Source organism: Solenopsis invicta, chromosome 10, assembly GCF_016802725.1.
Source record: "Solenopsis invicta isolate M01_SB chromosome 10, UNIL_Sinv_3.0, whole genome shotgun sequence".
Lineage (NCBI taxonomy): Eukaryota > Metazoa > Arthropoda > Insecta > Hymenoptera > Formicidae > Solenopsis > Solenopsis invicta.
In genome coordinates, this window is record NC_052673.1 from 10,818,853 (window position 1) to 10,834,912 (window position 16,060).

At 27.2% G+C, this 16,060-nt stretch overlaps 2 protein-coding genes across 9 annotated transcripts in view; one reads left to right on the forward strand and one right to left on the reverse strand.

The window, feature by feature from the left end:
• LOC105205328 (GTPase-activating protein skywalker) overlaps nt 1-6,902 on the forward strand; it is a 32,785-nt gene extending 25,883 nt beyond the window's left edge. For 2 of the 5 annotated variants that reach the window (XM_039454612.1, XM_026134626.2), the window contains 5 exons: nt 494-523; nt 3,279-3,365; nt 5,437-5,595; nt 5,924-6,153; nt 6,379-6,902. In XM_039454612.1, coding sequence (XP_039310546.1) covers nt 494-523; nt 3,279-3,365; nt 5,437-5,595; nt 5,924-6,153; nt 6,379-6,520 — 648 coding nt within the window. In that variant the 3' untranslated portion in view covers nt 6,521-6,902. The remainder of the gene's footprint in view (nt 1-493; nt 524-3,278; nt 3,366-5,436; nt 5,596-5,923; nt 6,154-6,378) is intronic. The other 3 variants (XM_039454611.1, XM_026134629.2, XM_026134630.2) reach the window with 3 other exon arrangements.
• The window catches only part of LOC105205313, a 37,854-nt gene continuing 28,035 nt past the window's right edge, over nt 6,242-16,060 (reverse strand). For 2 of the 4 annotated variants that reach the window (XM_026134624.2, XM_039454609.1), the window contains exons 14-16: nt 15,659-15,771; nt 15,118-15,248; nt 6,242-6,516 (exon numbers count right to left, since the gene is read on the reverse strand). In XM_026134624.2, the coding sequence (XP_025990409.1) occupies nt 6,483-6,516; nt 15,118-15,248; nt 15,659-15,771 (278 nt within the window). In that variant the 3' untranslated portion in view covers nt 6,242-6,482. Of the gene's footprint in view, nt 6,517-13,199; nt 13,580-15,117; nt 15,249-15,658; nt 15,863-16,060 lie in introns of those variants that run through there. The other 2 variants (XM_026134625.2, XM_039454610.1) reach the window with 2 other exon arrangements.

Sequence of the window (16,060 nt, forward strand, 5' to 3'; positions counted from 1 at the left end):
ATGAGAGAGTAACATATATATATATATATATATATATATATATATATATATATAAAATTAATAAAAATTAATAATCTTAATTTCATAAAAGATGAGATACAATGATTGCAAATGTAATGATATATGTAATGATATCCTGGCATTGAAAATTTGATACCTCTTTAATTAATTGTCATAAAAAATTCCAGTGTTTGATATATATATATATATATATACATATATATATATCTATCAATGTACGTTAGTCTAATAGATGCACTTTTATGTTCAAAGCAATTTCTCTTGAAAACTACACAATCTACAAAGTTTGTTCTTTTAAATATTTTTTTCTTTTTACGAAAAATTGTTTTTCTAAGATCGGTTGTATTGCAATTTACTGAATATCCTGTAAAATGGTTTCAATCTCCGCTTTGTACAGCCCAGCGTGTTAAAGTAGTCTCTTATAGGGTTTGGCGAACCTTTTGAATCTCTCAATGATTCCATTTGTTTTCAGAAAGAATGTGAAGACACGTACAAAGACAGGGTATCGTATAATTATCTTTTTGGGAAATGTGTTGTCAATTTCATGTGCTCTGCCCACCTTTACCTTTATTTCCTCCCCCTTTTTATATTTTCTAAGACATATCATTTATATTACACTCATACTCTACACATACTCATCGCCATACATTTGTCGTGCCAGCTTTGTTGCTGTTACTTATCCATCCGCAGACTCCTTTAATACATCTTCCACTATCAACGCGGCAGTAACCAATACTCTCGTCAGCAATGTCTACTGCAACGCATAATGTGAAATTTTCGCTGGCTTTTTCAGTGTGGCTCCGCGTGTATCAATGCGGATTGCAATCATGACTTATAGCAGCTCACACACAAGATTGATTAAAAAAAAAAAATTAATCTAGCAACTTTTATAATCCAAACATTGAATTATAATTTCTCAGATATGACTGTCTTATTCCATCCGTCGCGTTATTCTTTCTTCTTCCTTCTCTTAACAAGAGGGATTTTTGCAGCCTTTTTGCAGCCGTATTAGATTATAAATTAGAAATGAAAAACATAAATCTTTTTCTTGTGCTGTATGTCGAAATAAATCAATTTTTTTGCATGCGACCATTTCGCATTCAAAAATTTAAATTATTAACAATGTATTAGAGAAACTTTGTTTAATTATGCCTTATTGAGAAAAAATATTCATATGAGTCCTACACATTCAGCAAGAATGTATTTTATAATAATAGATTGAAACTTGTCTATTCTTTAATTCAATTTATAAATTTATCATAGCTATGTGAAAAAGACTAATATGTTTGGATACATACAAGAAAAAAATTTTATAGTTTTTATTTTTAACATTATAGATCAATACAGCTGCATTAAGTGATCAGAAATCTTAAAAAAGGAAAACCATTAATTTTTTCGAAGCTTTAGTTTGCAATTTATAGGCGTGGAGTTTCTTAATAAATTCACGAGTATTGCTTGTATTTTATAATCAAGAAAATTGGAATCTAAACCATGAAAGTATAATACAAATATGTAAACACAAAATCTCATCTCAATTAAATGACATAAATCGAGCTTTGCTTGGCGAGCGTTTAGTATTATTTTCGTTCCATTCAGTGTTATAAACTCATATCTCTGTTTTCTTGAATGTGGCTCTATGGTATTGATTCAGATATTATACCAAGTTTTGAGAGATGCTTTTCTTAGATAAAATTTTATTCATCATTTATCATCATGTTTGTTCCTCAAAAAAGTTTGTTTCCGAAATCGCGTTCTACGTTCTATGTTTTTCTGTATTTTAAAATCTTTATACTACAAGAATTTACAAGAATTCTATCGGTATGATACACAACAGAAACAAAAACAGATATCAAAATCACATTTTTTAGTTAATCCTCCAGCAGTTTTTACTTTTTGATTAAAATTTAATATAAAGCTTAGTTTCCAAGATACATAATATCTAAAATTGTGAAACACATAATTTTTTTCAAATTATATTTTTTATATATTTATTTTTAGAAAAATTGGTCTTCGAAGCTTACCTCATGGTTAAAAAATTATTCGGTCATTTTGCCTTTACGTCCTAATATCGAGGGCATCTCTTTTATCACATTGGAAATCAATATCGTGTCTATTTTATCTGCCAACATCTTAAAGAGGCTACCATTTCAAAATATTTGAAGCAAAATACACGTTATTACATTACAGTGTAATGTGCAAACAAATTAAATAGTTAAACGTTTAAAATACAACTTACTATTTATTATTATTATGTAATAATATAGTAACTAGATTTTAATATAAAATGTTAATATAAGATGTACTTTATTAAATTATAGAGAATTTAAAATGATGTACATTTATATATTTTGAATATCTTTATAATTAAATTTTAAAAAATTAAATCTTTTACAACTATTTTATATATAATTATATATAATATATTTAATAACTATATTTGCCAATAATTTATAAATACATATTAAGAATTTATATTTGTTATTTGCTAGTATCGTTATTAGATAGTGAACTAAATTAAATAGAAGAGAAAAATATAAACGAACAATTTGCAGTGAGAAAACGTTGAATAAGAAGATAAATGAACACTTATTGTAGATTTTGTGATATAATGCTCTTTGATCATAAAAATAATTCTGTTTTATTAGACGATCATAATTCTTAGCATTTCCGAAAGATTTTGCACCAAAAATGTTATGCCCTAAAAATTTGTATCAACTGTGTAAGAATGGATATTGTAACAATTGATTGAAGATTTACAATTTTCTATTAATTCGCGTATCAAAAAGAATCAGTCTTCGGCACATATCATACATGTAAAGTTTTATTGAATATAAGTTGTAGCATGCAAAAAAACCTAATTTATTTTGATGTATAGTGCAAGGAAAATATTACACGATTTTTTTTCTTCCAATATCTTTCTGATATCGTCATGACTGTAGTGAAAAATCATCAGGGTCGTATGCTAAATCCTAAAATGTCTGTAGTGATCAATATTAAATTTATTCTATGCAGCAATCTCAGCAGTGTCAGGTAAACGTAGTAATATTTTATACCCTGCATTTTCTTTTACGTAACTTTATGTTACGAAAAAAGAGTATCCAATCTCCATGGAATATTTGTGCAGTGGGTACATGCAAAGTTCGCATTGGTACCATTAGTGCTCAGCACTGTACATCGATGTAACTGATGTGTTTGTGCTGTCTTGTGTTGTGCTGCCTTCACTGGAATGACTGGATTAAATGGTACCGGGTGTGTAGGGCGCACACAGTCCTGGACCACGCGCCTTATCAATGGGCGTTTATCCCATACAAAATATATGCTCTCAGATCCTAGACGTACCTGATGTAAGTACTCATGGCCGTCCTCTCATCGACTGAATTAAGATTCAGAAAGCTCCATCAAGTAGTCATAGGTCTTTACTCTGTGGCATGTTTATATTATCGTTGGTGTATATACAATCGCCTAAAAATATGTACAAAGCTCGGCAGTAGGATCTGATGGTTTTTTCGAACTTGTTATAATAGCAAAATCTAAAGTAATAAATAATATACAAGAATACTCTTTCAACATTCTCATTTATTTATAATGTTAATTCTAATAATATCTGTAAATAAGTATCTATATATCTAACAATTCCTAGTCTTTCATAAAAATTTTTCCGTTACTCTATTCAATAAATATTATGTATAGCATATTGATATGTGTTTTTGATTTAATTCTAAAATATGTCGTAAATAAAATACTTAGAAGTGTTAAAACAAAACCTCAAAATGTTGTTTAATTGAAAAATAATATATTGCAGCAAATTCAAGAATTAAATCAAATTTAAATAAAATAAAGAAAAATTTGTATAAAAACTAGAATATGTTAGATATACAAGTACTCGTTTATTGAATGTTATTACTAGAACTTATTATAAATAAAATGAGTGAAAATACTAAATTATTCTTTTTTATTATTTTATTCATTTACTTTAAATCTTATCGTTTTTTACAACAAACTCGAAAAAATTAAATTTTACTACCGAATTCTGTATGTATACAGAACGTTTTAAAGTAAAATCGAAATATGTTGTATGATTGTAGAGAGATTATGTAATCCTTAGAATTATTTTGAGATAGGATGAGTGATCAGAGATTTACTTTGCTCTAAGGAACCTCGAGTTGAAACTATGACTTGAAATATCGTTCCAAATGTGTGGATTCAGTTGAAAATAAATAAAATAATTGTGTGTGTGTGTGCGTGCGTGCGTGCGTGTGTGTGTGTGTGTGTGCGCGTGCGTGCGTGCGTGTATAAAATGTTAAATATTTTCTTGTTTTGGAGGAAGAAAGAGTCAGAGAAAAATTTTTTAAGAAAAATATAAAACTTGCAGCTGAAAAAAATACATTTATCACCGCTAGCGCAAGAACCCATGTTGACGTCTCGATAACATTCATTTGTATTTTTATCTCTAACCGATTGATGCTACCCTGACTGTTGCATGACGAATGATATTATGCACTGATTTGCAAAAGATACGGATATTTACTCTCGCCAGCATACCAGCGTTGTTCCTTCGTGTTTTGTTGATATCTCACATAAACGAGATAGAAACACATTTTGTTGTTTGAATTGTTTCTTTATGAAGAAAATGTTTGCGATATTATAAATAGGAAATATTCTAATTATTTTGCTCTATGTTTTTTTTATACAGATATACATATATGTGTGTATGTAAATGTAAATGATTATAAGAGAGTAATATTTCATTATGTTAGAATAATTTATAAATTAATACATTGCTATTATACTAATTATAAACAATTTATGTATAAAAAAATAAGGAGGTGATAAATACGTTATTTCAGTGAAAATAGAAATGAATTCTTTTTGCAACATAATTGATGTATCTATTATATCTATTATATTCAATTACATTACACATATGTTTATATCACAATTATATTTTTTATTATTAATATTATATTATCTAGAAAATAAAGAATGGCCAACAAAAAATCTCGATATTCTTTTGCTTCATTATGGAAAAATGCAGTAAATGTAACAAAGAACAGTAAAATGAGATGAATGATAAAAAAATACTTTCACGACTAAAAGTGTCTTTAATAAAGATATCAGTTAATTTTTTATGGAAAATGTTTTTCATGCAAAAATGCATCAAAAAATGGTAAATTTTTGTCACAAAAAAAATAAAAATCTCCATTTTTTACTAACATATCAATTATTGTATTTTTCTATAAAATAATTTATATGTATATATATAATCATTTAAATTTAATTTATCAATAAAGCATGTCTTATCGTGATTTAGTTTGCTCCTCTTAAATTATTAGTGAGCCATTAGAAACTGTTTGCACAATTATAAAACAACATTTTTTACGTTCAATTAATTAGTTGAATTTGTTTATTTGCCAGTTGTTTACTTTATGGTCATGGCTACCAATGAGAATCACGATGTACCAGCCTATCTTGCTGTACACAACCGAAGAACATGGATGTTCCTTGACGACGTTCTATGTGCGAGTTGAGCAACACGAACCGACCCTCCTAATGATAAAAACTTGTAATAACGAGGTGTGTACCTGTTAATAAACATTCATCTTTTTAATGAATAGCTAATAAAATTTATATATGACATTATTTTACATTAGACATGTAAATGTACTACATTTTTTGCTCGTTTTCAAAAATTCTATTAATATTTTTTATAAACGTTAAAAATTATATAAAATAATTTTATAAATAATTTCTATAAAATATGAAACTTCAATAGGCTTATTCAAAGAAGGATATCGATTCATTTTTCAAACCTAATCTCTTTGGATATTTTATTTAAAATCTGGTGAAAATATGTATATTTTATTTTGTGACTTTATTTTATAATTTATACGGTGCTTTTCAGGTATTTGGAGCTTATTGTTCTACCAGATGGTGTGAACGTAATTTGAAGGATGATAAGGGTCAAAGACAAGCATACTTTGGTACCGGTGAGACATTCCTATTCAGTTTGTATCCTGAACGAGCCAAGTATCCTTGGGTAGGCATGGATTCATCGCACAATGACTCTAGAGTACATCATTCAGCCGAACTATTTATGGCCGCTGATTCGAAGATGATAACAATCGGTGGCGGGTAAGTTTTATAAATCAGCGCTAGGAAGTTTTAAGAATACCTAGTGCACAACCTGCGAAGAATATGAGAAAGCCTTGATAGCTGTCCGTTTCGAATCAAATAGTAATATATTTTGTACAAAAAGATTTATATTTATTATAAGTATAATAAGTATCTATTATAAGTCAACACAGTAACCTATAATAACTCGATAGAAATTGCAATTGATCTACTACTTGATTTTAGGGACGGCCAAGCGATCTGGATGGACGAGAATATAAGATTCGGTAAGACGGATCGGTGCTCGACCTTTAACAATCCACCCCTCTGCGCCAGTGGTGACTTCGAGATTAGAGTACTGGAGGTGTATGGCTTCGCCGGTGCCTGAGGGAAAAAACAGCGGTGTATTAATTTGTTTTCCCTACTGCCATTTAACGACTCTCTTTCTACATATACGTACTAAACACTGTGTTATATGTCATGAATGTGTCTCCACGTATCGTTCTCTTTAGTAAACGCGTATACAAAGAACATACAATGTGAGATTTGCCTAAACGTTATATAAAAGGACAAAAATATTCTATTTGTGATTATATATCGAGATATTTTGCGTCTCTTTACATATTTAATTTCTGGAAATCATTTAACATTTTTCCGTGATAAACTTAGATCTTATTAGATCTAAACTAGTAAAATATTTATCCTATGTAACATCTGGACAAGAAATATTGCTATTTATTAAAGATATATATATATATATATATTTTTTTTTTTTTTTTTAATACTGAATCGATTCTAATCGAATTTCTTTGTTCGAATTTGAATTAAATTAAGTCGATAAAATTTTATTTGAATGAATTTAAATCGAATCGAATCGTCAAAATAAATCTTGTAATTAACATAATTATTGTTGAGTAGAATTTTTATATAGATTATAAGAAATTTTTCTATGTAAGAAAAATAATATTGTTTATATAATACAAAATCATTTTAAATATAAATTTTATAAAATTGTCAATATATATGATTTATATTCAAACATCTTAAATTCGAAATTTTCGAAAAATTCTGATTCGATTCGTATTCAAATAGAGTACATATTTATTGTTTTATAAAAAAGAAAGTACGATTACACAATAAGTTCAGTAAAATAGATAATAGTTAAGTAAAACAATAATTTATAGGTAATTTATAATGAATCAGTTGAGAAATCCTAAACTATACATTAAAATAAAATTAACATATCAAATATATATTATGCCTATCATACGAATAATTATTATAAAGTCAAATAAAATATTTTTGCCCTTTTTAAACTATGCATCAAGGTACACTCTGCAAAGTAACAGTTCTTTACAATAATTATTGCCAATTGCGCATCTGCCAATTAATTAGTGGCAATAATTAAAGAATAAGTCATCGATTCACATATGACTTAAAAATACATTATAATGATGACTTTTTAGAGCAATTATGCATCAATGATATAACTCAAACATTGTTGGTTATAAATAATCTAGTAATAACTTATAGATTCATAAAACTTGTGTCTTGTGAGTCTGTAGGTATGAAACAATTGAAGCTATGTTTCAAGATGGATAGCTTGTTATTACTGTCGACAGTGTCGTTGTAAAGTATTTAGAAGGCAATATTTCAGTAGCTTTTGGATACTTGTTAATCTATACGATAAATAAAAAGATGCGTTTATATTGATAAAATATTGCCCTTCTAAACATACCTGGCATATCGAGAGATGTATCCGTGATTGCTTACACAGTAGTAGTATTGCTTATATGAATATATCGAGACGGAAAAAGAAAGACTAGACTTTTGGCGTTTTCTCTGCCATTTGAGATTATTCTTTTTTGTCGTCTCTTTCATTTAGCACGCAATCAACATTCTTTTAATTTTGCATGTATATCTCGACGACTTGACGATGGGTGACTCAAATTTTATTTTTAAATAGCTTAAATAAATGTCAATCATACCATATCGAAATCCGTTCTATTTCATGCTTATTCATTTTTCTAATCACATCAATATGTGATTACTGATTTTTCAAATTACATCAATATTGAATTAAAATAATACTATATTGTTTGAGAATGTGCTCAAACAAACAATATGTAGCGCGAGTAGAAAAACATACTTTTAAAACAATCTTTTTTAATTCTTACAGATAAACTCAATTTATTTTCATTCATCGATAATAGCTGTTTAATTTTTTCCATTTTAAAATAGAATGACATTTATTGCGAGCCATTGATACTCTGCTGTTAAAATTATTCAGTGTTCATACGTTGCACATAATACTTGACCAATAATATTTTTTACGAATTTGCAATCTTACTAGTTCTAAAGTTTGCCCGTCGTCGAGATAGTAAACGAAACGAAATACGTATTAATCCTTAAAAATATAGCTATGCTGTTATTGCGAACCGAGCTTCGACAATAAGCTACATTGAAGGCCATATATATATATATACATACATACATACATATATATATAGTCGCGATGCGAAATTTCGTGATTTTTCGTATGTACATATATAGAGCACGCTGATTCGTTTAAGCGAATACTTAATATTCATTGAATTAGGAATTATTGTTATATATGTATATATAACATAGTGTATGTGTTTTATTTATATATGTGTATATATAAACGTGTATATATATATGTAAAACACATATATTGTGTGTGTATGCGCTTGTGTACATACGTATATAAGTATACATACATTTATGTGCATGTGTGTACCGTCTAGCAGATCGTTTCACTGCGCTTGTCGTTAATTTCGTTATTGATGTTCGTGTACACACACATCTATTATAACGATTATTTATCTCTTACTGTTGTTATCTGTAGCTTAAACGAAGTTGTTAAAAACGGAAGAATCCATGTTTTGTTTATAAAATTACAAATACACACACACACACACACACACACATTGTCAGCTGCGCGTATATGTATATGTAGATTGAATACAGGACCATAAGTATGTTAAATTATGTTAAAAATTATGCGGAATGAAGTGAAATGTGCTGAAAACAACACGAGAGATAACTATTTATGTAAGAACCGACAAATGTTTTGTATGTAAAACCGGGAATGTTTATTAGTTCTTTAACGTTGAATATAACATTATAATACATTGCAGGAAAAGAGCGACATTTTTTGTGAAATGAATTTTCCAGTTCAATCCTAGATTGACTTTACGTTAATGTAAATAAGACAAAAATTTGTATGTAGGATTGTTGAATACAATCTCTAAAAATATATAATTATTTAAGTATTTCAACAATCTAATGATCTCTCCAATTGCAGAATTATAAATCCGCAATCTATTAATTTTCAATTCGAATTAATTGAAATACCATGCTCTTCTCTTTGAAATAATTCATATTCATAAAATTGTACATTTGTGTTACAATTATTAATTCTCACTATATATTAATGTTTTCCATCAAATTTTCTAAAGATAATTCGCATTGAAAAGTATTAACCCTTAACTCGAAAAGTTACTTTTGTTTTTGATTTACATTTTTCATCAAGAGTATACACACAGAGTATACAATCTCTTGAATAGTGGTTTATCATTTTGTAATTGCTCAATGTTTGCACGGTTTGCACCAACAAATTTATAATAGTTGCATAATTAGGGTCCTGCCAAATCTAATTGTGAAAGTATTATAAATGTGTCATACGAGTACACACAAAAATATATACATCATTATAAGTTTGATTTGTATAAATCAAGATATTATAAATAAGTTAGTATATTTATTCGAAAATATACTTTAGAAAATAATTTATGTTGTATAAAATATATTTATTTTACGTTAATAAAAATATTTTTTATATTAGCATATAAAAAATATATTAGCTTGTATAGAAATATATCTTACATAAAAATATTATTTATAAAGTATTATTCAATAGAAATTATTTTTTTATATATATATATGAAACTCAATTTTATTATATATATATATATATATATATATATATATATATATATATATATATACATAACAATAATATATTTTCCTATACAACATTTATTATTGTTCTACATATCTAATAGCTAAATCTTTAAAAGACGTTATTAATGTTAAGTGCACTACTTCGTGACTGTCAACTGTTTATTTATTACAACAGATAGGATCAAAGGTTTGTTCAAGTTGCATGCTCCAACGTATTTCCACTCACTTCAACGCATTCTAGTACATTTGGAACAAACGTATTGGAGTTGGAGCGCGTTGGAGTATATGACGTATTGGAGCATGCAATGTAAACAAATCTCATGTTTACGTTACAAATGCTCCGAAGCATTCTTCGACTGATCAATTAGTAAAATTCTTTATTCCGATTAATCAATTAAATGCTTCGAAGCATTTATAGCATCAAATTGACGGCACCTTTACACACATGTGTAACATTAAAGAATCAGTTTAGCGTAAAAATTAATATGAAAAAAATCCAAAGGCAATCGGGTTAAGGGTTAATCGAAAAAACATTTAACAAATTCCCTATTACACGCCCTACATATATGACCATAAAAATTTTATGTAACAAATCCTTTGTATATAATAAAGTATATGTATTATATTAAATCAAATTATTTAAAATGCAGTGTAATATCTTCCACTTTCTGAAAATAAACCGTTTCTAAAGCCTTGTGTCTACAATGTTAGAAAACGATCCCGAGATCTTAGACAGAGAAAAAATTAACTAATCGCACCAATCAGTTTGCCAAATTGTTCAAATGCGATTGGTAAATTTTTTTCTGTTCGAGATCTCTATTAATTGATCTAGCATCGTGGATATAAGGCTTAAAACGTATGTACAATAATAGCGAAAAAAATAGTAAATTCTAATAGAAATAATAAAAAGAATAGGTTTAATATTATTCACAATGTCAATTGTGGATTAAATATTAATGTATGTATGCGTTTTTTTGGAATTTCCTGTATAATTTTTCCTTAAAAAAATTATTTTTTAATTAAATAGGCCTCTGTGTGTATTAAATTTTTTTTAACAATATTTCCATCGTAATGATACAGTGTCAACTTGATTTATAATTTAATTTCAATGGATTGCTAAACAAGCAAGATAATAAAATTAGAATAAGAAATAAGTTCAAATTGTTTTATAGAACTGCGTTTAATAGATTTTTATAAATCAAAAGACTGCTCAAATAATGTGGCATAAAATATATATAAAATAAATTAATTTATATAATATTTTAATCAAAACCTATATCTACAAATATGACGGTACATCCCATGTAAATCGATGTTAATCGTGTGTAGCATGTGTGCGTGTTCGTGTACATGTACGTGCGCGCGGGTGTAAATTTTTCTATGAATAAAATATAAGTGATCACCAGTCTCTCAAATAACAATTAATGAATCATCGAAATACTATATACAGTTTGTGAAGTAAAAAATATCTAATAAAAGTGCTGCTTAGTAAATAATAAAAATTATATTCTGTATGTTTCATATATATAATAATTTTCATTGTACGCGGTGTATCATTTACTTTTTTAATCAGTAATTGAGATTAACTTTTTATATAAAAGACTAATATTGACATACAAGGTGATTCTTAATAGTTGTACCCACTTTTTACTATAGAAGCATTTTTAATTTCTAATATGTTAGAAATACATATCCGCCGGTAAATCATGCTCCTATAGTAAAAAGTGGATACAATTAGTATCCACAAAAAGTAGACACATTAAGAATCACCCTGTATACTGAAATATTTATTCTAAAAATTCATGACAAAATTTTTATTGTCTAATCTAAATTTAAATTCTCACATTGAAATGCAACTTTTATTTTCTCCAATTATAATCGATTTACAAATATTTTGTGTTATTGTCAAATATAAAAATTATTTAAATGATTTTGTGTTTAAGAGTTCTAAATGTTATATAAATATTATACAATTAAAATATTTTTTTTATCTATATTTCTTTAGGAAAAAGATCCTAATATCTTAATATCTAATTAAAGCAAACTGCTAAAGAAAAAAATTTTAATATTAGAATAATAAAAAAGTACACAGGATTGTAAGTTTATTATTTATTTTAGTTACATTAACAAGATAACACTTTTCAGAAATGTTATACAGTAATTACTTTTTATGTATTTTGTAGCAATTTGTAAAATTATAATAATTATTATAATCTTACAGGTGTAAGTATCTTAAAGTTTATCTAGCAATTCAATTAACCTAATTTCTTACTTGATTATATTTTTCCAATTACGAAAAAGTGCAAATCTATTTTCTACATATATAAGCCCTCCTTTATCTTTCTATACATATATATACTACTGTGTCCAAAAAGTAAGGTGACATTGCATTTATTTCGAAAATTCTTTATTTATTCTTGCAAATCAATTTCGTCCCCTTCAAAGTAATCCCCCCCTGATATAATACACTTATTCCAACGGATTTTCCAATCTTCGAAACAGTTGTAATAATCGATTTCAGGAATGGCCTTTAGCTCCTTCTTCGCAGCGAAACAGTGTCCCCGGAGCGGCCGCTTGAGTTTGCTGAATAGCCAGAAGTCGCATGGAGCCAAATCAGGTGAATACGGTGGTTGTGGAACGATATTAGTCGAGTTTTTGGTTAAAAAATCACGAATCACCGTTTCGAGTCGATAGAAGAGATTCAAGCCGCTGCGAAGAAGGAGCTAAAGGCCATTCCTGAAATCGATTATTACAACTGTTTCGAAGATTGGAAAATCCGTTGGAATAAGTGTATTATATCAGGGGGGGGATTACTTTGAAGGGGACGAAATTGATTTGCAAGAATAAATAAAGAATTTTCGAAATAAATGCAATGTCACCTTACTTTTTGGACACAGTAGTATATATATATATATATATATATATATATATATATATATATATATATATATAATCTTCAATTTATTTTAAACTGAAATTATTTTCCTTTCCTTTGTTTGCATCATTGGTAAGACTGCGATCTAAAAAATTGTCTAGAAATCGTCAAAATATTAAAAAAGCAATCAACAAAAAAAACATTATTAAAATAGTGAATATGTATCTTATTATGTCAATTAATATGTATCTCTAGATATATATTGGCTTTTACACACTTTGCTTGTATGTACAGTCTTATTTTTACAATACAAATCCTATTATGTACAAGAATTGGAATTTTATCTCAATGTATTAAATTTAAAATATTTTCATTAAATATTTTTGTAACTATCTATAATAATTTCGTAATTTTTAAATCTAATTAAATTTATGAACAGTTTATACTCATTTATAACAACTAAGTTTCTTTTACATACTGAAGTGCTTCAAACGTAAAACAATAAGTTATACCAATCAGTTGAGTGATGTACTTCATTTAATGCACACATTAAACTATCGATCTTTCTATGACAGCGTAAAAAACCTGTAATATAATAATCATTATGTAAATAATTACATATAATACAATGAGAATATAATATAATGAAAAGTACACAATTTATTACAAGTAACAAGTGTAAGTAGCAGTTTTTTTCTAATTTCCTTTTTTATTACTTTTTATTAAATGTAATATATTGGGAAATATAAGTAATCTATTGTCAATCACAAAAGCTATATTTATATACATAATATTGTTATTATATACATATTTATACCCTAGTATGTATCATGTATTATGCCCATAATTATTTTTATTATATTTCGTACAAATATAATTGACAATATTGTGGGCAATAATGATACAGTAACATAAATAGTTATGTGTAGCAACATAAATATAAATTTAGATTTCATCAATATATATTATAGATCGAAATCTAAATTTAAATAAAATAGAAGCCTAAAATAACTTAAACTAAAAAAGTAAATAATAAAATCTATATCTAATTTTATCCTTATCAGGGATCCTGACCGAAACCGAAACCAATAACCGGATGATAACTGTTATTTTAGTCCGACCGAAACCAAAACCGAAATATTGTGCAGGCTAATCGACCGTAACCGTAACCTGACCGAAAATATTTTCCCGGTTTTTTCGGTCAGATTTTTTAAAATGCTATTAAAGATCATACTGAAGACTAGGTAAAAAAGGAGAAAAAGCGCGTGCTATGTACACCTCTCTCTCTAGGAGATAAGAATAAGAGAAAAAGATACACGATATCTATATTTTATCTTTTTTTTATTTATTCTATCTTTTTTTAAAATAATTTTAATGCTCCATAGATATGCAGTTGATTTTAAAGATTAATTTTCCTTTAATTTGTGAGCATAAAATGAATACAAAACAATAAGATCTTTGTAATGTTAAAATTAAATTTTTAAAGCTAAAATTATTTTTCAATTTTTCCGGCTCTTTTAGAGCATCGAAAAAATTTAACAATTTTAATTAAACTTTTAAGACCGTAGATATTTACTTCTAGGTTTTCAATAAATAGCGACATTACAGGGTGTTTACGGAGGATTACTTATTTTTTTGCTTTTATTATGATAATTTGATTAAGATTATGTTATTTTATAGAGAAAAACTATCATTAATAGCAGTAAAAAAACGACCATTAGCTGCAACTTTCTGAGATTGTTGAAGTAAAACAAAAACAAAAAAAAAGATTTTGAAATACCCGGAAACTTCCAATAATTTTTAAACATTTTTATATTAAAGTACTGTTTACCATAAAGAGGAATTTTTTATATGATATTTATACTTGTATTACTTTTATACATTATCATTTTTATACGTTATTAAATTTTACAATAAGTAATTGTACATCTGTAATCGTAACCATAACCGAAAAAGACCGAAATCAAAACGGTGACGATAACCGCACCGTTATCAGTAACAAGATCGAAACCGAAAATTAGATATAATCTCTGATCGTAACCGCACCGACATTTTATTTCGGGCAGAATCCCCGTTATCAATGATGATTATGTACTCTAGAAGTAAATTTAAATCATATGTACTTTGTGCGTGTTAAGGCGCTTCCACCCTTTGTAGGATCCATCATTCGATCCCAGTTAGTATGCCCAACAACAAATCCGACAGCACGCATTTTTTCCTGCTCTTTACGCTCTTCTAGATCAGCCCAACGTACCTGCAAAAAAAAAATAAGCGTGTAGTCTTTCTTTCAAGTTCTATGCTTATTAAAAGATAATATTTAAAGCTTCTACCTCTTATACTTTTCTAATTATATTAGACTCATATTAGAAACAAAAAATATATCATTACCTATTTCACGAGTCTTATTCCTTTAACTTCAAAAATTTATATCTTTATAAATAAATAATAAAATTGTATCAATTTCTTCAATTTTTTTAATAGATATTAACAAAAATTTAATTTATATTTTGTTACGAATGTGTACAAACGTTGGGAAAAATACAGTAAAAATAAATTTTATTGATATGTTCAACAAGATAAAATTTTCTTTAAACTGGAAAAAAGCTATTATTTAAGATTATTTTAAGACGGTTAAACACAGTTTTAACATTATGTAGTACATACTCGTTTTTTGCCAGAAGTATCTTCCATGTTGTAGTAATCGGGAACTTGTAGGAAATCTTCCATAGTTTGAGGTTTTGCTTCGGTTTTCCTCTTTGCCAAACCGTCCAGTCGATCTTCATTATTGCATTACAAAAAGAATTAAATAATAACTAGTTATAGAAAATTAATAAAATAGTCAATACAAATCTACAAGCACAGACGTCCCTGCAACAATACAATTATATTCTAATTTTTTTCCAATTGAATTCCTTTTATATTCCTTATACATTTTTTATATTTTTCATTTTTAGTCAATCTTTCTTCAATGGTCAAACGTGAACTCACTTTTAAACCGATATTCAGTAGTCATAAATAATTTTCAATCTTTAAAAACATAATTAATTACAGATACATTTATTCTTA